General features: G+C 49.1%; 1 protein-coding gene across 6 annotated transcripts in view; it reads right to left on the bottom strand.

Annotated features, from left to right (window-relative positions):
* EXOC3 (exocyst complex component 3) overlaps positions 1–23,494 on the bottom strand; it is a 1,019,937-nt gene that overhangs the window by 190,248 nt on the left and 806,195 nt on the right. For all 6 annotated transcript variants that reach the window (XM_069620467.1, XM_069620465.1, XM_069620469.1 and 3 more), the window contains one exon: positions 15,538–15,660. In XM_069620467.1, coding sequence (XP_069476568.1) covers positions 15,538–15,660 — 123 coding nt within the window. The remainder of the gene's footprint in view (positions 1–15,537; positions 15,661–23,494) is intronic.

The raw sequence follows: 23,494 nt of genomic DNA, 5'->3' as shown, positions 1-23,494 counted from the left end.
ATGGAGATGATTGCGAAGAAATGGAAGGGAGTTGTGGCGGGCTCATCATATTCTGCCTATACTAGGGGAGTGCTTATCTGGGTGGCGCTGCATGTCCCGTTTCAGCAGTTGCAGGAGATAGCTGAGAAGGATGGGAGGATGGTCATAATGAGAGGATTGGTGAAAACAGGGAGATAAGCATCGTAAATACGTACGCCCCAAATCAAAATACAGCAGTATACTTTAGAACACTGTGTACCAACCTTAGCATGTGTATGGGGAGCACGATGATCTGGGGTGGGGACTTTAACTGTGTATTAAACCCTAGGGTGGATAGATCAGATGGGAAGATGGACAGACCCGCCCCAGCTGCTAAAGCACTGCAGACATTGCTGGATGACTTTGGTTTGGGAGATGTGTGGAGGATGAGACTCCCCCAAGAAAGGCAATATTCCGCCCCACAGCAGTTACATACAAGGCTGGACTATGTCTTTGCTACACCAGAGGTAATAACAGAGATTACACAAGCAGAATATAAAACAAGGGTCCTTTCGGACCACTCACCCTTGATCCTTGGATGGCAGTATCGCCCCCCTAGAGCAAGGATTCCGACATGGCGCCTCCGAGCGGAGGCACTGAGAGACCCCTTTTTTTAGAGAGGACATGAGGGAAGAGATTATAAACTATTTTGAGACGAATACTGGCAGTGTGGACTCGGCGGGCATATTGTGGGAAGCCTTTAAGGTTGGGATGAGAGGGGTAGCCATAGCAAAATCTAAAGGTCTGCAGGGAGGGATCCTGGATGACCTACGGGAAACAGAAGGGGAACTAGAAAAGGCATTAAGGGGAGGAAGTAAAACTAAGGAAGACATGGAATTGATACTCGGGCTGCAGCAGAAATGCGCGGGTCACTGGAAAAGACTGTGTAACCTCAACTATAAAAAATATATAGAGACAGCACGCGGGTGGGGATAAACCAGGGAGGCTCTTGGCATGGTTATATAAGAGTGAAACCACCAGACACATGATTAGAACAATAACGAGAGAAGACGGTAGTGTAGCTGACACCCAAGAGGGAGTTAATCAGGAGTTTGCAGACTATTATAGGTTACTATATGGAGATGATGGGGAGAATAGTTGCACGACGATAGTAGAAACCAGTGGTCGAAGTGTACGAAAAAAAGTAGTGGAACTATGTTCCCTGTTGGCCTTCCCCCGCTCCCCACAAACCCCATCACCACACTGAAGTGCAAGCTTCAACTTCTTCCTATACTTTTATTTTAAAATGAAACCATTCCAGAACGGTTTCTTTTTAAAATAAAAGTATAGGAACTGTGAAACTTAAAATAAAAAAGTATAGGAGCACCGCACCCGACCGCTCCCGCCCACTTCGACCTCTGGTAGAAACACTGGAGGATATAGGACTGCCAAAGATAAGTGCTGAGGAAAGAGAGGAGCTGGATGCACCGATTACTTTGAAGGAGCTGGAAGAAGTGGTGAGACAGATGCCCACTAGTAAGACTCTGGGGGCTGATGGACTCCCAAATGAATTTTATAAAGTATACAAAGAAGAGGTGCTCCCCCCACTGTTAGAAATGTTGAATGAAGCGTTTGAGGTAGGAAGATTGCCAGGGTCACTTAGAGAAGTGATTATAATACCGCTTCCCAAACCTAACAAGCCTGGGCATAGCTGCGGTTCATATAGACCTTTGTCGATGTTGAATCAAGACAGCAAGATATTGACGGCTGTTTTGGCAAACAGAATGAGGAGGGTTATTGGTAAACTAATACACCCCGATCAGACGGGCTATGTTCCGAATAGGAATATATCCCATAATCATAGACGACTCCAGCGAGTTATTGAGTTTGGGAACGAGAACAAGGGTGAAATGGCAATTGTATCTTTGGACGCAATAAAGGCCTTCGATTCGGTCAAGTGGCCATGGCGGGTTATGGGATGGGGCCTGGATATATACAGTGGGCGAAAATGCTATATAGTGAACCGCTAACCAGAGTAAAAACGGGAGCAGTGATATCGGAAAGATGGCAGCTTCACAGAGGTACCAGACAAGGATGTCCGTGGTCTCCAATGCTCTACATATTGGCCGTGGAACCCCTAGCAATATACTTGAGACAACAATATGACACTATAGACATTGCTGTGGGAGGGGAACAACATTTTATCTCCCTATATGCGGATGACATGTTGTTGTATTTGAAGCACCCGGAAGAAAATCTCCAATACATTTTAGAAGTGATGGAGAGATATGCGGGGTTGTCTGGTATAGCGGTGAACCCTCAGATATCTAGCTTGTTCCCATTGGGTGGATACAAAGGGATTCCAGTGGAACAGTTACCAATGTTACAGGTGCCGTGGGCGGTTAGCACATTTCGTTATTTAGGAATAGACATATACCACACTGTGGAAGAGGAGCATATGCGCAACACAAAGGTAACCATTAAGAAAATCAAAAATTGCATGAGGTTTTGGGTGAAGCTGCCCTTGGCAATGATGGGACGTGGGGCAATGCTAAAGATGGTGGTCCTACCTAGGCTCCTGCATTATTTTGGTAATATACCACACCTAATACCTAAGAAGTTCTTCATTAAATTGAACAGTATGTGCAGGGATTTCCTGTGGCATGGCACGCGAAACAGAGTGGCACTATGGAAACTACAGAACTTTTATGAGAAAGGGGGGATAAAACTGCCCAATTATGAGGTCTATTATGTAGCAAGCCAACTGCAGTATGTTGCCAAATGGCTTTTAGATGAAGTGACCACCGAATCCAGGTTATTTGGACGAGATTGTGCCCTGTTTTACCTGAAAGAGATGATGTGGTTGCCCAAGACAGAAATGGAAGGGCGTCCCAAGATGATGATACTTGGGTGGAAGATGTGTCGCAGGGCATGCCAAATGATGGAGAACCCATTGCCATGTTCCCTGCAAGTGCCACTAGTGGCACTGGCAGGGGGAGAAAAACAGCTAAGGATGATAATCAGGAACCACTGGGAATCGGTTGGGTTAGTAACAATGGGTGCTATTTGGCAAGAGGGGATTATCATAGATTTAGAGGTGCTGGGTTACACACGGGCCAGTATATTACATATCACAGAATGGTGCGGACAATTAAGAGAATGTGGCCCGAAATGGTACTGGAGGAAGAACCAGATGCTACCATAGCTATAATATACAATATAGCGGAGGGGGGACATGAGATATCTAGAATATACGAGATGATGTTGTCTAAGGTTGGGAAGTAAATAGTGTAATTGAGACAAGACTGGGAAGCGGATGTCGGAGCCCCGATGGAAGACGGGATGTGGGAACGGGCTCATGGGTACCATAAGAAGGTGTCGAGGAATGCAAGATTAAAGCAGATACAACTGTATATTACGCATAGGACGTATATGATACCCCAGAAGATATCTAGGTTTGAAAATGCAGGACAGCAAGCATGCCCTAAATGTGATGAAGAGAAGGCGGTTATGGTGCACATGTTTTGGTCATGCCCGGTTATTGAGCGCTTCTGGAGTGAAGTGGCACAAAAACTAGCGGAGAAGGGGGTCAAGATTGTGGTGGATACAGTGTGGGCCTGTTTGCTGGGGGGTTCCCCAGATCACAGAAACTCAAGCATGTGAGTAAATTGAAAGATCTGGCATATGTGCTTGCAAAGAGGAGAATTGCTATGGGGTGGAAGACATGCCACAGACCGTGAGTAGAGGTGTGTTGGAAAGATCTGCAGAAATGGGCGGATGCAGAAACCATGGTATGGCAAGAAGCGAGCAGTGTAGGGGGGGAGGAGGAGACAGACCCTGATGGCCTGAAAATTATTAATAGCGGAGTTGTTTGGGTCAATACAAGACCCGACAGAGCCCATGGACAGGGAGACTCCACCACAAGATGCAGGAACAGAATGCGGGAAGTAATAGGCTCGAAATGGGGGGGGGTGGGATAAGGGAAGCAGTGAACAGAACTGAGCAATGTACGATTGGACGGTTGATTTATGCACTGTATGTTTGGTTTGTATTGTTTGAAAAAACTAATAAAATTGTTTAAAAAAATAAAATCAGTTGGGACAGCATTCCCAAACTAACGTTTCCTGGCACTCCAAGCCCTCCTCGAATAATTTAAGAGTGCCCAAGCAACAAAAAGTGGCTGTGCCTAAAATAAAAATGTTAATGCAGGTCGGCATTGGGTACATTTCTCTCGTTTCAATATCTGTCTGTAGAATTGTTTGCTTTATTAATTCCGTATAATGGGGACAAAACAAAAGAAAATGAATAAGACTTTCAACTGCTGAGTTGTAGCATGGGCATTCTGAGTCTTCAACACAACCCCACCAATTTGCTGTGTTTGCTCGGAGCATCAAAAGATCAAATCTTGCTCTGGTTACAACCCATCGATCTGTTGTTACTATGGGTCAGATAAGGTCACAGGGAGCCTGCTTTGGTCAAAATAGCATGTTTTCTGTTTGAAGTCAGTAAAAGCCCCAATGATTCATGTTTCTCCTTAGTAAGAGTACCAACATTCCTTTTGTAAGCATTCCTCTCTCCGTTGCACAACAGAATGGTTTGTTGAAAAAGGCTAGTGACATTTAACTGGGACATACAAAGAGAAATGCACGTGAGCCAGGATATCTTTCTCCAAACATCACTGCACCTCAATACTCAAATGAGGTCTTGTGTTACAAATGGCGCTGGAGTTTGACCAGATGCTAAGCCAATGTAGAAAAGGAGCCTGGTGCAATTCACCTGCCATGTATTTTTCTCCAAGGTAAGCATTCACTGCGAAGGTCAGAGCTGTGAAAGTCAAACCCATTTTCTTAAAGAATCTGTTTTCTATGGTCTGTAGTGATGAGACATTTTCGTGGCACCAAAATGCAGCCCCATAGTTAGTCGCTGCTCTTGTTTGTGCACTGTATACTTTCACGATCAGTTCAAGGAGCGGTTTCCCACAACACGTTTGCATAAACCAATATAGCCTCCTAGTGCCTTATTTCTTTGTTTATGTATATGTGCTATACGCTTCCAATTGTCTGGGAACCGAATTACCAGGTAATCTAACTCTTTCACCCTCGGAATTACAGATCCATTACTGTACATCTTCGACATTTCTGATTTCTTTTTCCGCCCATCAACACAGACCATGACATCAGACTTTGTTGTGTTAATTTTCAAATCCAAAGTGGTCATGAAGTCTGTGTAAACGTCAACCAATCTCTGAAGGGCGTTTGGGTTCTGAGCAATAATCAGTGTCATCAGCGTAAGGTAACAGAGGGAAGGAACAAGTTACTTACCTGTAACTGTTGTTCTCCAGCATGGGTCTGGCATGGATTCACATGCTCATGAATATTCCCCGTCGTCAGGCTGGGAATCCTCGGTAAAGAAAAAACCAGTATCAGTTTCGTTTCTGATCTGTCTTTCGTAGTAATAACCAATCACTGGTCTCTGCGTCATACTGACCACAGCCAATGACTGCCCTCTACCTAAGCACCGCCTCTGGCAGCCATCTTCAGATTTGGAAGCACGTGAAGTGGCAGTATGACCAAGTGAAGAGCCGCAGAGGGGTAGGCGGGAGGGTTCGCATGTGAATCCATGCCAGATCCATGCTGGAGAACAACAGTTACAGGTAAGTAACTTGTTCCTTCTCCAGCATGGGGTCTGGCATGGATTCGCATGCTCATGAATAAAGAATACATAGCAGTACACACATGTACAATCACGGGAGGTGGCAAAGGCTCAACATTAAGCATTGGATCAAACTCAACATTAAGCATCTTACCTCCTCACCAGGCTCACCTCAGGCGAACAGGTTGCGCAGCACTGCTTGGCCGACCCTGGACTCCTCCCTGGAATCCCGATCGACGCAGTAGAACTTCGTGAAGGTGTGCGTCGACCTCCACGTAGCAGCCCTGCATATGTCCAGCAGGGGCACACCAGAAAGGAACGCCGTGGTAGCTGCGATCGCTCTGGTGGAATGGGCTCTCGGACGGCCAGGCAGCGGTCGGTTTGCACACCGATGACAGTACATGATACAGCCAGAGAGCCATCTGGAAATGGAAGCCTTCGAGAGAGCCTTCCCCTGATTGACAGGTCCAAAGTTCACAAAGAGTTGTGACGTCTTCCGAAAACACTTCGTTCGGTCCACGTAGAACTTCAGCGCTCTAGCCACATCCAGCGAGTGCAAAGTCCTCTCAGCCGGCGACGAAGGCGACTGGAAGAATACAGGCAACACCAAGGGTTCGTTGAGATGGAAGTCCGACGGTACCTTGGGCATGAAGGAGGGGTGCGTCCTGAGCACTACCCTCGTGTCGTGAAAAGTCAAGTACGGGGCCTTGCAGGAAAGGGCCTGGATCTCTCCCACCCGTCGTGCGGAGGTGATGGCCACAAGAAACGCTGTTTTCCACGACAGAAACTTCAACGGGGCCGAGTGCAGAGGCTCGAACGGAGGTCCCATGAGCTTGGTCAGCACCACGTTGAGCTCCCACGCCGGGGACGGAGCCTTCACCGGCGGGAACGATCTGAACAGTCCCTTCATGAACTCTTTCACCAGACGATGAGACCACAAGGACGTCCGCCCCGTGGTTCTGGTGTATCGGGAGATCGCAGCAAGATGAATCTTGATGGACGCGTGTGCCAGTCCAGCTTTGGCCAGCGTCAGCAGGTACGGCAGTACTTGGGGAGCCGTAATCCGTAGAGGGTTAATCTTCTGTGGTGGCACCAGACAGAGAACCTCTTCCATTTGTGTCTGTAGCATTTAAGAGTCGAGGACGCCCTGGCCTTTGCAAGAACCTCTCTGCAGTCGGCCGGTATGTCGTATCCTCCAAACTCTAGCGCTGCAGGAGCCAGGCCTGCAAGTTCAGCGATTTCGGGTCGTGGTGGAGGATGGCGCCTCCTTCCCTGGAGAGCAGATCCGCGTCCACCGGCAGCTTGATTGGCGGGGACGCTGACAAGTCCAGAAGGTCCGGGAACCATATCTGCCTCGGCCACGCAGGTGCGACGAGGATCATCCTGTACCGTGACCTCTTGAGCTGGTTGACGAGCCGGATTAGCAGTGGCAAAGGAGGGAACGCGTAGAGGAACAGGCCATCCCAGGGGAACGAGAAAGCATCGCCCATGCTCCTCGCCTGGGGAAACCTGCTGGCGAACCTCCGGCACTTGGAGTTCGTCGCCGTCGCGAACAGGTCGATCTGGGATGTGCCCCACCGTCGGAAGAGGCGATCCACTAGATCCTGCCGTAGTTCCCACTCGTGGCACGAGCGCAGCTCCCTGCTGAGTGAGTCGGCGATGGTGTTTTTTATCCCTGCCAGATGAAACGGCACCAGAAACATCCCTTGGGCGACTGCCCAATGCCACAGGTCCTGCGCCTCCTTGGACAGTGCTGGGGACCTGGTTCCGCCCTGTTTCCTGATGTAAAACATGGTGGTGGTGTTGTCGGTGAAGACCCTCACCACCTTGCCCTTGAGGGACGGAAGGAAGGACCTGAGGGCCCAAAACACTGCACGGAGCTCCAGGACGTTGATATGTAGGGATTTCTCAGTCGGGAGCCAAAGGCCTCTTGCGTGCAGATTTTCGGTGTGCGCTCCCCACCCTTCCAGGGAGGCATCCGTGGTCACTGTCTCCTGGTGGGCTGGGGTCTGGAAGTCCATGCCCGCCGTCAGATGCGCGCGGGTGCCCCACCACCGGATCGCTCGTCGGAAACTCTCGTCGAGTGTGATCCTTTCCTCGAAGCTGCCCGTCGTTTGGATCCAGCGCGCGTCCAGGAACTTCTGCAACGGGCGCATCCGGAGCCTGCACATGGGAATGAGGTAGATGCAGGAAGACATCATTCCGAGGAGGGACTTGATGGACCTCACCTTGGCCGCGTAGGCCACCAACATCCACTGCACCTTGCCCAGGATGGTCCTGGTCCTCTCCTCCGACGGGGAGGCCAGAAGGGACACTGTGTTGAGCCTCGCTCCCAGAAACAGAGCGTCTTGCGCGGGCACCAGGTGGGATTTGGCGTAGTTCACGGAGAATCCCAAGTCCGTGAGAAGTTGGACGGTCCTTGCCGTGTGAACCACGGCGAGCTCCCTTGTCTTGGCTCGGATGAGCCAGTCGTCCAGGTAGGGGTAGACGTGGATCCCTTCGCGGCGCAGCTGCGCCGCCACCGGTGCGAGGCACTTGGTGAACACCCTGGGTGCCGACCGTAGTCCGAAGGGGAGGGCTTTGAACTGGTAATGACGCCCTTGGACCACAAACCTGAGGAATTTTCGGTGCCCCTTTAGGATGGGAATATGGAAGTAGGCATCCTCCAAATCGAACGACGACAGGAAGTCTCCTTCCTCCAGCTGACCCAGGACGTGCTGGAGGGTGACCATCCGGAACTTTTGCGCCTTGATGAACTTGTTCAGACGTCGCAGGTCCAGGATGGGGCGCCATCCCCCCGTCTTCTTCTTCACGAGGAAGTATCTCGAGTAAACTCCGGAGCCCCGAAGCCTCTTTGGGACGAGTTCGATGGCGCCCTTCCTGAGCATCGTCTTTACCTCCAGGAGAAGTTGAGGGACGTGAAGTTCTTTCCTGGCCACGGGGGGGACGCGCGGACACTTTCTTTGAAACTCGAGCGCGTGGCCCCGGGCCAAGGCGTCCAGCACCCAACGGTCGGTGGAGATGGACTCCCACACGCTGACGAAGCTCGCCAGCCGGCCTCCCACCGGGGTGCTTCGGTGGGGGCCCGACCCCACGGCCGGTTCAATCCTGCTTCGACGAGGCTTTGCCGCCTTGACCTCCTTGGCGACGACGGCGGGGTCTGCCAGACTTGCCTCGTCCTCTGTAGGCCTCCTGAGACGACGAGCGGGCCGCTTGACGGTAGGAGGAGAAACCGCCGCCGGAACCTTTGGAGGCGCCCTTGCCTCCGCTGCTCCGAAAGGGCGTCCGTCGTTGTTGCAGAACTCCAAGGGCCCGGGCCGTCTCGGTGTCCGCTTTAATGGCCTGAAGGGAATCGTCCACTGTTTTCCCAAACAGGTTGTTCCCATCGAAGGGCATGTCCAGGACTCTGGTCTGAACGTCTTGACGGAAGTCCGTAGCCTTGAGCCATCCACGCCGCCTAAGGCAAACGCCGTTGCCCAACTGGCAGAACCCAGTGTCGGCGATGTCCGTCGCAACGGTAATGGCGTGGTCCGAAGCCACCTCACCTTCCTGCAGGATCTCCAGGGCCTCTGCCCTCTTGTCGTCCGGCAAGAAGTCCAGCAGAGGAGCCAGTTTGTACCAGAGCTCCCTGTCGTATCGGGCCACGATATCCAAGACGTTGGCAGCTTTAATCGTTGTCGCTGCAGACGAGATGACTCTGCGTCCCATAGCGTCCAATTTCTTTCCCTCGCCGTCCGGTGGGGAAGTCGATGTGGAGGCTGCACCCCCCCCCGCTTTTTTCCTGGCCGCCGCGGAGACGACGGAGTCCGGGGTAGGCTGCGCCCGGAGGCACAAGGGGGCCGTGTCCGGGACCCGGTACTTTTTCTCGTACCGGTCTCTTCTAGCTGGCGTCGTGGAAGGGTTCTTGAGGAGGGTGAGGCCCTCATCCCAAATGTCGTCCAATAGAGGCACTGCGAGGACCGTCTTCCTCTTGGCCTCGCGCCGCTGATAAAGGAAACCTTCCTTCTTCTTCTCCTCAGGGCAGAGTTGGAAAAGCTCGGATGCCCTGGTGATCATGGAGTGGAACGATCCAATCTCGTCGGGCGGAGAAGCCCTGGTGGGAGGAGACGACGGTACATCCTCGTCGTATACCTCGCCGTCCGTACCCGTCGCTGCCGTGTCAGTCCCCGTATCATCCCCTCGGGTGGACGGGGAGGAGGGCTGGAAGGGGCGCGACGGCTGAAAAGGAGGAGGAGGGTGGATCCTTCTTTTCTTGGTAGGGGGAACCCCAGAAGGTCCCGGTTCTGTGTCCCCCGACGAAAGAGGTTCCGTCGGCAACGGTAGTCTCGTCCTTATCTCTGAGCATAAGGACTGTATAGCCAACAAAATGGCCGCCGAGCTGTCTCGCGGCGCTGGCAGAGGGGAATCCGACGGGCGATCAGGGGCCCCGTCGGTACCCTCGACGATGTCGTCGCCACCTGCGTCGGGATCCATCCCGATGGGCCGGTCTTCTTCCACGCCGAGGCCGTGGCTTAAGACCTCGACCAGCTCCTCCTCCGAGGTTGAGGCCGAATCTACGACAACGCCCTGCCCCCCCTTTTTCTTCCCCACGGGGGATTTCACGGGGGTCCTATCGATGGGCACAAAAGAGGACTCCCTCCGAGGTGGCAGGGAGACTCTGAGCCCCGAGGTCGCCACCACTGGTGTAGCCTCCACAGGCTGAGCCAGGGCCGCCGCGACAGTTTCGATAGAGGGCTTGGCCGGATGGATTAAGGCCTTCACCACCTTAGGTGCGCTCACCGCCTTATCCTTGAGGGGGGGGACAGTGCCTCGCTCCCCCTCCGCCTTCGAGCTCGACCGGGGCCTCTCCAGGAGCCTCGCCGGGTGCTCGGCCTTCCTCTTACCCGACCCAGAGCGTTGGCTCGTGGTTGATGGTGCCGGGGAGGGTGCGCCCAGCCTGGCGCCCGTAGAGCCCGACCGTTCGGCGCTCCCGGTGCCAGCGGACTCGCGGTGCTTGGCCTTATGTTGGACCCCCGTCGCCGGGGCGTCCTCAAAGGTCTTAGAAGACCGCTCGGATTTCTTCCTCTTCTTCTCGCCGGACGGGCTCTTCCCTTCCAGCCAGTTGGCGAGACGTTGATGGCGGTCCTTCATGGTCCGCTCCGACATGTTGCCGCAAAACGCACAGTCCTTCTCCACGTGCGTCTTGTCCTCCTGTAGGCAGTAAAGGCAAAAAGAGTGTTCGTCCTCCTTGAAGACGTTCTGCAGCTGGCATCCAGGGCAGACCCTGAACAGCTTTCCGGGCGTCGAGCTTCCCTTCTCCTGGGCCATGACCGGGCCTGAGAAACTTCTGGAGTCCTCCAAAAGCGTAGCTCGACGAGATCTTCACCCTTGAGGGGCGCAGACGAATCCGACACGGGTCCCCGTTGATAGGATGGAGAGTCGGTGGAGCTTGAGGCTCTTTTGACCGAAAAAAAACGAAGTTTTTGAGAAAAAACGTGAAAAAAAATAGCACTAACGCTCGAGAGCAATAGCACGAGGATCCCAACACATGAACGTGCGGTAAAAATCTGAAGATGGCTGCCAGAGGTGGTGCTTAGGTAGAGGGCAGTCATTGGCTGTGGTCAGTATGACGCAGAGACCAGTGATTGGTTATTACTACGAAAGACAGATCAGAAACGAAACTGATACTGGTTTTTTCTTTACCGAGGATTCCCAGCCTGACGACGGGGAATATTCATGAGCATGTGAATCCATGCCAGACCCCATGCTGGAGAAAGGTTTGTTCCCAACACAGGGGTAATCTGTCTTTGAGTCAACTAGGACCCTATAGAGATCTCTTATATATAGCAGGAACAAGACCGGTGCCAGTACACAACCTTGACAAACTTGTGTTGACTTCAAAGTAGCCACTGCACTGTCTCTGCTCCCCAAAACCGACACACACCTTGGTGTCTTTGTGTATCAACTGCAGGACACTCAATATCCCAACCGGGAAACCCATGGACCCAAGCACCGACGAAAGCTTGTCTCGGTTGACCTTGTGAAAGGCGGTACTTAGGTCCATGAAAACCAGATGAATTGGTTCACCCTTCAAAAACCCAGATTAGGCCCCCACCAAATACAAATTCAATGCCTGATCACATGTTCCCACACCAGGTCTGAAGCCATATTGAACGTCTGAAAGCACTGAGTGCATTGAGATCCAGTCCTCAATCTGACCCAGTACGACACGCCCAGAAATCTTGAACGAAGTGTCCAAAAGCGATATCGGTCGATAGGCCTCAAGGCTTTTGCGGTCATCCTTTTAGAAAATGGGGTAAATAAGAGCATTTTTCCAAGACTGTGGGAATTCCCTAGTTGGAGAAAAGCATTAAAAGAATTGGTCAATAGAGGCGTCCATAGATCTACCTCCAATTTATAAAGATCTGCAGAACCGCATCTGGCTACTCGCTTGGAAGTCAATCGCCACCTCCAGGGATTCTCTCCTGGTTTCTATGGCCTCTTTGTATGCCGCTCTAGCCCTGACTATCTCCCCTCTGCAGTGATCTGTATCCTTTAATACCTGAGGCAGATTCCTCTTTGCTAGTTTGCCTTTTTCCTTAAACCAGCTTTTCTTACCATTTATTATGTGCTTGAAATCGTGCTGCAAAGTATTAGTTAAAGATCCCATCAATTGCTTGAACCATTCCAACACCAATTCAGGGGGTTCTGTATCATGCAGAACAGGGAGCATCAAGTACAAATTACTAGACACAAATACATGTTGAAAAAACAGCAGGATCACACTTAGCCCATTTCATTCTTCTTTTAAAATGTGGGTTAACCTCATACAAATCCAGGTGAGGGAGAGCAGATGTCAACACCTGAGTACATTCTGACTGAAGGATTATCCTTAGCTGGGAGTGGTCACTACATAATTCCTTTATTACACCAAATTCTTTTATCAATTGCCAGTGCTGAACATGCATACGAAAATAGTAAATTGTGGAGGACCACCGAGTATTTCTTAAGGTCACTGACCCAGGTACATCAGGTGCAACTCGTCCATTCCCGGACCGCATCCCCCATTCCAGCAGCCACAAATCAACTTGTAAGCCCTTGGGGAAGACCTGAGAATCCTCCATCATGGATTGTGCGATTCCTAAGACTGCATCCTCCGAGTCCTCACAAAGGCCCCGAGGGCTCCAATCTCCCAGTCTGATGTTAAGGTCTCCCCCCCATACTGGCACAGTATTACTGTCTAGTTTCCCAAGATTGGCTCCTTCCACCAGGTCTTTCAAAAGCCCTAGCCTATTCATTTCAGAATTGTGGGGGGTTTTAGAGAAGTTCACGATCAACAAATGATCTCCATGATTACCGGTTTGGGGACATAGTGATATACTGTATACAATGTGTAAGGGTATATCTTACCTTGATGCAGTAATTCATGGATGCCTTAATCAGTATCGCTAGACCCCCATAGCAGCACTCTTATTTTTGCTTGCCGGAACTGAAAATGACACAAACCCATCCATCAACAGCTCCTCAATGGCCCATGTTTAAGTTTTAAAGCACTTTCTTCTTCACTTTACTTAAAATGTTTCATTTCCTTGCTGAATTGCTTTTGTTTTGTTTTAGTGTAAAGTGTAGGTAATCTCATTTTAAAAGTACTATATGTGTGTATGTATTCTGAGAAACCAGAAGGTGTCTCACGCGCTAATCCCAGCGGATCTCTCTCTCTCTCTCTCAGGTTGCCAGGCCACGGCCATCGCCTTTGGATCCAGACCCTGGGGGTGGACCAGTGCGGGAGGATCACCTGTCTGAGGGGTCTTCGGGGAGTGGGACGCCTGATGGTGAGACTCAGTATCCCTCTCTTCCCGGTAACATCTTTACCCCATCCTACCAGGTAGGATATATGGAAACTCTAACCCCCATAGCCCCACCCCCCCCTTTCCTGCATGAACACTTTCACATGGACGGCCCGCTCTGGGAGAAAACAGACTCGCACCCGAGCCGTGTACCTGACATATCCCACTACTATGGTCAGGCAAGGTCAGGCAATTACTAACAATCACTCACAAACTTCCCCACACAGATAAAAGGAGGAGCAGGAGAGCAAACTCTTATCGAAGCAAAGATCACGAAGTTACAGCAATTTCGAGTCAGCAGCTGAATGAGGGGGAAAAAAGATGGCAAACCAGTGAGGGTTTGTAAGAAGGGAAGCACCCTTGACCTTTTTGGCAAGCTGCTTTTACTTTCAAGAATCCTTCAAGTCAGAAAGCGCAAAGCCGGGAAACCAGACTAAAGAATCCTGCATTGTGTGTCTGAGATACTGAGGGCCCTCTGACATAACTTACCAAGGCGGGGTGTGGCAGCAGACACCGTGGTATTGTCCTTGGCTCCAGAAACAAAGAAGCGACAGAGAGATCAACACAGCCGGTGAGTTGGGGAGACCGATGCAAGACAGATCTGCCTTGAAGCCAAGGTTGCAAGCAGCAGCATTGTATAACGAGCGCTGGAACAAACATTGTTACATGCATGTGATGAAAGACGCGAGTAAAGCTGAACTGCTGATGAATGTTTGAACTTAAGACTGACAGTTTTGACCCTTTTGTAGAAAGGTGAAATGTATTGAAAACCTAAAACTTATTTTTAATGACTGTATTTACCTAACACATTTTTAGAGATTTATTTAATAGATTTTACACAATAATTGTTGGTGGAAACTGAAGATATTTGGCCAAGAGTAATGTTAGGGAAACAAATATCCCTGATTAAAGCAATGAACAGATTTTCTAATTATTTATCGATAATTTTGATGTAGCTCATTTAGTTATTCATTTGTCTGTATATATTATGTATAGGATTTGATATAAACCATGTCAAATTAAAATAAAGTAAGAATCAAAGGAAGGGACCAGAAATGTATTTCACTAGAATAGAGAAGCATGACAAAGATTCTACAGCCTATCTAATATGGACACAACAAGATCCTCAGCAGCGGCATATCTCAACAGCAGCCTTCGTTTCATGTCAGGACGGTGTAACATTTATAACAGACTGACCTTGGAAAGAAAAACTTTCTTGTGACCTCACTAAAATGTTCTGGTAAATGACCCAGTAACCTGTGGTCCGTTAGATCTCTCTGGAATATTATCCAAGTCAATGATTTGATACTTCACCGGTTTAAGTGATGCACAATTGTAATGGTTCTACACTCACTCACCAGATGATATTAATTCTCTCTTCAAAGTGCCCGGATAAGTGTACTTAAATGTTCGGAATGTCCCCAATTTGCAAAATAATGGCGCTGCGCGATACCTAAGGATTAGGCACGCTACATAAATATGTACAAATAAAAAAATACATTATAAGTAGCCTTCCAATCTATCAGGACTAAGGCAAAAAGTAGTTGATGGAACACCCCACAGAATGGACTAATGCTGTCCACTTGTATAAGTACATTAACTGGAAGGACATTCCCCAGCCAAGTTGTGCTCACAGTTACAGGACCATGAACTACATAGTCAATGCAGTACTGTTCCATTACAATCATATGGGGGCAGCTCCACCACAGAATCTGTATGGCCTTGCATTGCAGTATCCAATGATGCCCTTCCAGAGCAACTGGGTGCATTGCACATTCTTCCACATTGCAAACATGTCTCGGACCACAATCTGATCCTGCCACAAGCACCAATCACAAACACTACTCAGGTAATGTTGGTGCCAAACCATTAACCACAGTTAGTAGCTGTACCATTTAATCTCTCTTGCTCTGACGATTTAGGTAAGGGTTCTGTCTCTACGCTCTTGCACTTGCCAGCTGTAATATTGACATTTAATACATCACTACACTTTATTTGATTGTACTAATTGCAGTGTTTACAGGAAAGATGAAACAGACTTTCAAAGGTTGGTGCTCTTCACTTGCATACAAACATATGCATGCAGAGATTGTATAAATACCTTCTTGTACGGTGGTTTGATTTTAGCAAAATCATTAAAATAATCCTCTACCGTGACACAGATTGTGTCGACAGAATTGGTTCCTGCCAGCCATTTCCTTGTCATGAGGTCACTCAGATGTTGCTGAAAAAACCAAAGAGACTAGGTCAGACCACCTGCCCATATCTACTCATGTTGGAATAATCTGCTACTTTCCTGTAGCAATGTGTCTAATATCTACATTTCTCAGCATTACATGTATTAATTGCTATTTCACATACATGCATCATGCATTAGTCCATTTGGATGCATGGAAACTCACAGTTACCACATCTGTAAACACCACGCCCTTCAGCAAACAGCTCCACTTCTTTTAAGTAGGCAGAGGATCAATATGTAGTGTGACATGGTTGGGAACTATCAAGGGAGGATGGTGGACCCTCTCAAGCTGGGGCAGGATTCGTACCAGGGTGTTTGCCAGAGCCAGTGATACCTACCATATCTGCCTGGTGGGAGGGGTCAGTAATGTGAGGCAGACCACTGTTTGTATGTTTCTCATGGTTAAACATTTTAATAACAGAAAATAATGCGACTAAATCCTCGCTAAACCTACTGTGTCTGGAAGTTCACTACCTAGTCTAAGAACAAAGTGAATCACTCCGAACAGAAAAACGGACCCTCACACTTAATAACAAAACATATGAAGCAAATGTCCAACATAAATGAGCAAATTATAAACAAGCAGTAATTTGGATGACCTTCACTTGTCCTGGGTAAGTCCCTTCTCCAGGATTGTTCACAGTCAATTTGCCCAAATGTTCAAACAATAAAATAAAGTCTTGAACCAGTTTTTTTTAAGTTTCAAATGAAAAGTTCACCAAACACAAATCCAACTAGTAACAGTTCTTCAGCTTCCTGTTGAAAAGATACCTTTCCAATTTTAGCCAAGGAAATAGCACCAATGGTAATCCTGGATGTCTTCCTTTCAGGATTGCTTGCCACAGTTCATAAAACAGATTAGTCAATTCTCCTTCTACAATTCTACAAGTGTTTGTAACCTCTGCAGTACCTCTGGTGCATTTCGCAGGATGCTTCTTCTTGGGTTGTTGTCCACCTCTCTACAACCACCCCTTTTCTACTACTGTCACTATAGAAATCAAGTTATTGGTTCCACAAGGTGCTACTATTCCAACCACTTTTAATGTGACATCGACTGACAGTCTTATGCCAAACCACAGTTCAGGTAACTTCTACTTCAAATGTGTGAATAGATAAGCAAAAGACAAGACACTTCGACCTCTACAAGTAGGCAAGGCACTCTTTTCCCTGCTTCAAAAAAAGGCAGCCTCTTTGCATCTCGAGATTGCCTTTCTGCGACCAGGATAACCTGCCTCTGCTTCCAGACTGACCTCCTCCCCACCTTAACAGTCTCGGCATTACAGGCTTCTGGTTTTAGTCTTCTTACAAACCCCCAGCTCCCTTCCCCAGCTTTGTACACATCATATAGGTTCCAGTAAGTTACCTGGCAGCTGAATTGCCACACTTCAAACTTCAGGTAATAACGACTCCTTTGTATCAGAGGATACTGGACCTTTAACAACTTCACCTGTTAGATGGTTTGCTTTCAAGAGGGTTTTCTTTACCATGGAAAGGGATCACCTATTGGCTTGGGGTAATGCATGTTTTTCTTAATATAACAACTTCTACTAATGAAGAATGTTCGTTCTCATTTCTACAAGGCTCAGCCTTCAAAGGAAAAACTTTTAGGTATACGTGACCTCTCTTTACAGTATGTTTTTAACTTCAAGCATCTGTAAAAGTCTGTATTCCCTCGTCTTAACACAGAGACAATTCCGTCTCCAGTTGGGAATCGAAATTGGTCATATAGAACCTTCATTTGATGTTAAACGCAATTGCAACAAAGTGTGAAAGTCAGTTTTCAAGATTTCGGAGACTTTTGAAAACATTCCCCTTCTTGGAGACACACGACCACTCAGGAATAAGATAACCGTGTAACAATGGGAAATGAAAGGCTTTTTCGATACGCAAGCACTATAGCTTTCATGAGAAGTGAGCGCAATTAATTTCCATTGTCAAAGTTCAGCTTCCACAACGAACAAGATCGGTTTGCTTCTTCTCTCACGTGAGCCACTTTAAAGCTGGTTACAGATACCGGCAAGAGTTTAGAAGTTATCCTGAATGCAAAGCCTCACTCACCGGCTTTAGGAACACTGCGGTTGCAGGCTGCTTGCAATTCTCAACTTCTATGTCTTCTTCCACGCCTCTGGCACACTTGGGACCCACACCCCTCTACAGCACAGCTATCTCCGGTCCGGCCACGCCAACTTGGAGTATCCTGCACTCCTCTGTCCCTGTTAGGACCCTCACGAGGACCTCAAGGATTCTTGCCTATGGGCAGTTGACCACATAGAATAGGTGAGGAATTCTTACCTACAATACAACTGTAACGCTCACCTGATTCCCACGGAGGCGCTGGTCTTGGCAGGAAGGTGTCTGTGACCCGAAAAGTGATGTGCAGGACTCGATTTGCTTCTGGGGCCGAACCTCTTCGCACTGTGTGTCGAACTCGAAGAGTGAGATTTCTGCAGGTGAAAGAATATGGGAGTTAATGATCTGGGTTGTTGAATGTCCCTCTCTCTCTCTCTCTTCTTAGCTTCTCCGTAGAGGCCCCAGGTCAACGTGCTCACCTTAGATAGGTGAATGCTGGACTCTCCATCTGCGTCTGGTGCAGGGTGCCGTTGCCAGTTCCTTCACTGGTGAAACATAGGCCTCTTGACATCAGAGGATCGCTACCGTCGTTAACTGCACGAGCGGTGAGTTTCTGGACTCCTTTTTAGTCCTTTTAGTCTTTAGGTGCGTGGGCACGTTAATATAGAACAGGACTCTGTATAATGCTTTTTCCTATTTGTCTTGCAGGGCTCTTGAGATAGGAGATGGTGTGAAGAGAGCTGAAGTTGGAGCCAGAGCCTTGGAATGAAGCGCTTGGAAATGCGTAAGTAAATGCAAGCGCTCTAACTGTCTCTTTTCCCTTGCAGCTGTGAGTTCGTGCTGAAGAGATGCTGGAAAACGCCGGAGTATTTGCAGGCGTTCTACTGTGGCGAGCGCGATGGACGTGAGTAAATACCTGTCTAATGTCTCTTCGTTTGTCTTTCAGATGCTGGGTTGCAGCGTTGAAGAAATCCGGAATTCGCGGAGTGCCGGTAAGTAATAACAATGCTTTTGTCTTCACAGACGGAGGTGCAGTGTGAAGAAATGTTCGCTGCCGATGGATCAGGTGAGGAAAGCGCTGCGTGTAAAGGTTGCAGTGCTAACCTGTTGTTTCTTGTCTTTGCAGGTGCTGCTGAATACTGGATACAGGAGTGGTAAGTATTGTTCTTGCAGGTTCAGGATCGGAAGGAAGAAAGGCTGGAACAGACTCGGTGAGCGTTCTGCTGCATATGCAGAATAACGCGAAGCACGTTTGTTCAATCGGGTGTGGTTTAAATAGCCTTGGAGTGATGAGGCGTCTTCCTCCACGGCCCCGCCTAAGTAAGAAAAGGGTTCCAGTTCCAGAAGAGTTCCCGTGTTGTATCCAGGGAGTGGAGCTTGCCCCACCCAGGTAAGAAAGTAGTTCCTGTTCACAGAGGATTCCTATGTGGCTGGTAAGTAAGCAGCATGGTCTGCTGCAGGTAAGTCCACCCAAGCATCTTCATACATATTATGAGCCCGACGCTTCCAGTGCCAGGACCGATGGCTTTGATTAGCCTGGTGCCACCGGCGCCAGGACAAGGTCCAAAAGGTCCCAGTGGGGACTGGCTGGTGCCTAAGATAACGGTTAGGGGCCTGCTTCCAAGGACGTTGGGCTGTTCCTGACTCCTTGGAAGCAGTGATCATGACAACAACTCCCAATAGTAGTAAAGGACTGTTTTGGGAGGTGGATTGCCTGAAAGATGGAATATCGCCCCGGTAGACAGCTGGCTGTAAAGAAAAACATGCAATCAGTTTACACAGCGGTTACAATGAGATAAAAGTACAAGAAAAGGTACCAATTATAACTCACGTATATAAGAGTGTCTTTAAGTGGTCTAATGACTCAATAAGCGAGGCGGGATTCTATAGACAAACAATACTATGTTTAGAACAAGGAAGGACTGGACATAATCTCATCAGAACATAGTAAATGATGTAACAAAAGTCTTACCCAAAGGAGTTCAGGTAGACGTGGAAAAAAGGATCTTTGATAAACCAAGAGACAGATTGATAGAGGTTCCAATCGCAGTTCCAGACGAACAAAATCCAGTAAATGTCTCAGAAGGAAACAAGCCGAACACCACTGGCATCGGGACGCCTGAAAAGGTGCTTACAAGGCAATCTCTAGTTCAAGCACCCTAGTTAATCCTTAGAATGGCAAAAATCCAATGTTCGCAGTAACAGACAGACGTGAAACAGGGACAAATCCAAAGAGCATTCCAGGGTCAGGAAGGTTCTGAGAAAATCCAGGTAAGCAAGGCGTGAAGAAAAGAGCAGTTCCAAAAGCATTCCAAGGTCAACAGAGTTCTGTTCGAATCTTGACAAGTAGACAAGAGGCAAAGGCAGGTCTTTAACAGCGTTCCGAGGTCCGAGCAACAAAGTATCCAATAGAGGCCAAAGCGACGTAACAAGGGCTGAGCAGAAAGAAGTCTATTAGCAAAATGGGTCAAATATCGTAATAACGAACAAAGCGTAGAACGTGAGAGCTTGATGAAACGAAGATTAAGAAGCAGCGCTTCTGGATTTGAGCAGTGTTTAAATCATTGTCACCTGACCGGTAAAGAGCGGCATGACATCAGACGTGCCGTAACCCTAAGCAACGGTGTAACGGCAGCCACAGTTTCCATCGCAACCCCCAACTTTATCGGGAAACGCTAGAGACCTCTTTCGTGAACCCTGCAATAATCGTGATGTATTGGGGGCAAGAGCTGTGAATGGAACAGGGAGGGAGGAGTGGGTAAGGCCACAAGGAGTATTAAGAGTTGCAGAAGGAACGTGTGATTTCTTAGAAGGGAACCAGGCCAGATGCTTCATAGTCCCTCGGTTTGCTTATTGCTAGGGGCCTCGTGCTTCAGCACATCTCTGCAATTTCAGCCACTAGGCAAACCTGGGAAGACCTCCACATTCAGCACGTCTCTCTCAGTGCAGCCACGGCAAGGCAGGGTTTGTGAACACAGGATCCTGTCAGAACTTGCAGGTGAAATCTGCTCTCTCCTTGTCCCGGCGTCCCTCAGGTGAACACATTTCCTCTTGAACTGCCAGCCTCGTGCACTTCGCCTCCTACTACTACTGCCACCCTTCCAACTGCTGCTCCAGCTTCTCTCTCAGCTCATTCTCTCTGCTCCTTCTTGCTCCTGCCTTTTATGCCTTGTGGCGTGTTCACATAAGCTCTGCAGGCTGTGCTCTTGTGGGAAAAGTCTCCTTTTATAACATAGTGACTGGAGTTTGCATTGATCAGGCCTCTGATAGATCTTAACAGGAACAGACTCGCCTCAAACAAACAGGTTGAATACCACTGCTTGGCAGACCCAGGACTCCTCCCTGGATTCCCTGTAGAATTTCGAGAAGGTGTGGGTCGACCTCCACATAGCAGCCCTGCAGATGTTGAGCAGGGGAACCCCAGAGAGAAAAGCAGTTGTTGCTGCAATGGCTCTGATGGAGTGGGCTCTTAGCCGGCCTGGAAGCAGTCTGTTGGCCAGATGATGGCAATGCATGATAAAGCCGGACAGCCACCTAGAGATGGAAGCCTTAGACAGGGCCTTCCCATAACCCCCAGGTCCAACATTGACGATAAGCTGAGACATCTTCCGAAAATCTTTTGTGCTTGCCACATAAAACGTCAGGGCACGAGCAACGTCCAGCGAATGCAACGCTCTTTCAGCATACGAAGATGGGTTTACAAAGAAAACTGGGAGAATCAAATGCTTGTTGAGATGAAAAGTCCAACGGAACCTTTGGCATGAAGGTAGGATGAATTCACAGAGCCACTTTAGTGACATGGAAGGACAATTACAGCTGCTCACAGGAGAGGACTTGCATCTCCCTGACCGGCCTGGTCGAGGTGATAGCCACCAGGAAGTTGGTCTTCCATGACAGAAACTTTAAAGGGGCATGATGCATTAGTTCAAACGGAGGCCCCATGAGCTTAGACAGGACCATATTTAGTGCCCATGCTGGGGTGGGAGCCCTCACTGGCAGGAAAGCCCTTAAGATACCCATGAGGAAATCCTTAAAGTGCCTGTGCAACGACAAGAAGAGTTTGCCTGCAGCCTGTGTGTGTGGGGATATGGCAGCCAGGTGGGCCTTGATAGATGCATGGGCAAGACCAGCCATGGCCAGCGAGAGCAGTTACGGAAGGAGCTGCTGAGCAATGACACGCAGCAGCATACTTTTCTGGACCCGGCACCACACTGTAAAGAGCTTCCACTTGTACCTGTAGCAAGTTAACGTAGAGGGGCCCTGGCCAGGATTCTTCTTGCATTCCAAGAGCAGCCAATAGTGTGCAAATTCAAAGGCTGCAGGAGCCAGCCCGTGAGGATCAGTGATGCCGGGTCGTGGTACAGGATTGATCCTCCTTCTTTGGAGAGAAGTGGAGGCAGTTGGATGGCCGGAACCACCGACAGATGGAGAACGTCCGAGATCCAAATCTGCCTCAGCCACGCCAGCTTGATTAGGATCCTCTTGCAGTGGCAACATCTGAGTGTGTTGATCACACGTAGCAAAAGTGGAATTGGCGGGAAGGTGTAAAGGAAGAACCCTCCCAAACTCCTCCGCCGGGGAACAAGAAGGCATCCACAGACTCCTCGACTGAGGATATCTGCTGGCAAAATTGTGACACTTGGAGTTGGCAGCTGTTGCGAAGAATTCGATCTGAGGTAGACCCTACTCACTGAAAGGGCACGACACTTGGGCGTGTTGAAGCTCCCATTCGTGGTAGGACGTTAACTGCCTTGTGAGAGAGTTCACAATTGTGTTCCTGATGCCTGCCAGGTGAAATGGGACGAGAAACATGCGTTGAAGAATGGCCCAGCGCCATAGAGACTGGGCTTCCAGGGAGAGAGCACGGGAGCGTGTCAGGTCTTATTTACTGATTTTAAAAAAAATGACGGTGGCGTTGTCCGTGAAGAAGTGCACCACCTTTACCTGGAGCCGATACTGGAACAACCGGAGGGCCCAGAAGTCTGCCCGCAGTTACAGAACGTTTATGTGTAACATCTTTTCCTCTGGCATCAGAAAGTCCTGTGTGGGGCTCTCCAACCCTCCAGAGAGGTGTTGGTCATTACAGTAGAGAGAGCTTTATGGAATGCCTGATTGAGATCGATCTTGCCTGTCCATGTGCCAGTGACCTGCTGCCACCTAGCATCCAGAAATTCTTGGAGGGGTCGCATTTTGGAGCCTGCAAAAGGGAACCAGATGGATGCAGTAAGGACCAGACTATTGCAACGGACGCTGTGGGCATTTCCCAGCCAGGATGGCCTTCACCCTCTCTTCTGAGGGATGCGGCAGATATGAGCTGTACGCCGAGGAACAGAGCGTTCTAATATGGCACTACACAGGACTTCGGATAGTTGAACCAGAATCCTAGCGAAGTCAGAAGTTGGATGTTCTCTGATGCGTGCTGGGTTAACAGTGCGTGGGAGCATGCCTGGATAAACCAATCGTCCAGTTAAGGGAAGACATGAATTCCCTTGCAGCGTAGATGCGCTACTACCAGGGACAAGCATTGGGTGAATACCCTCGGAGCCGGTTTCAGGCCGAAAGGGAAGGGCCTTGAATCGGTAATGCTGTCCCTGGATGACAAAATGCAGGAACTTCCGTTGTCTGCGATGAATGGGGATGTGGAAGTACGTGTCCTCCAGGTCGAGAGTTACCAGAAAATCCCCTTCTTCCAACTGGTTGAGCACGTGCTGTAACATCACCATCCTGAACTTTTGAGACTTTTAGGAAC

The sequence above is a fragment of the Ambystoma mexicanum genome, chromosome 5q (genome assembly GCF_040938575.1).
Source record: "Ambystoma mexicanum isolate Mex_15411 chromosome 5q, UKY_AmexF1_1, whole genome shotgun sequence".
In the NCBI taxonomy this organism is placed as follows: Eukaryota; Metazoa; Chordata; class Amphibia; order Caudata; family Ambystomatidae; genus Ambystoma; species Ambystoma mexicanum.
The sequence above is the reverse complement of the archived record's forward strand: the minus strand, read 5'-3'. Positions and strand labels throughout refer to the sequence as shown.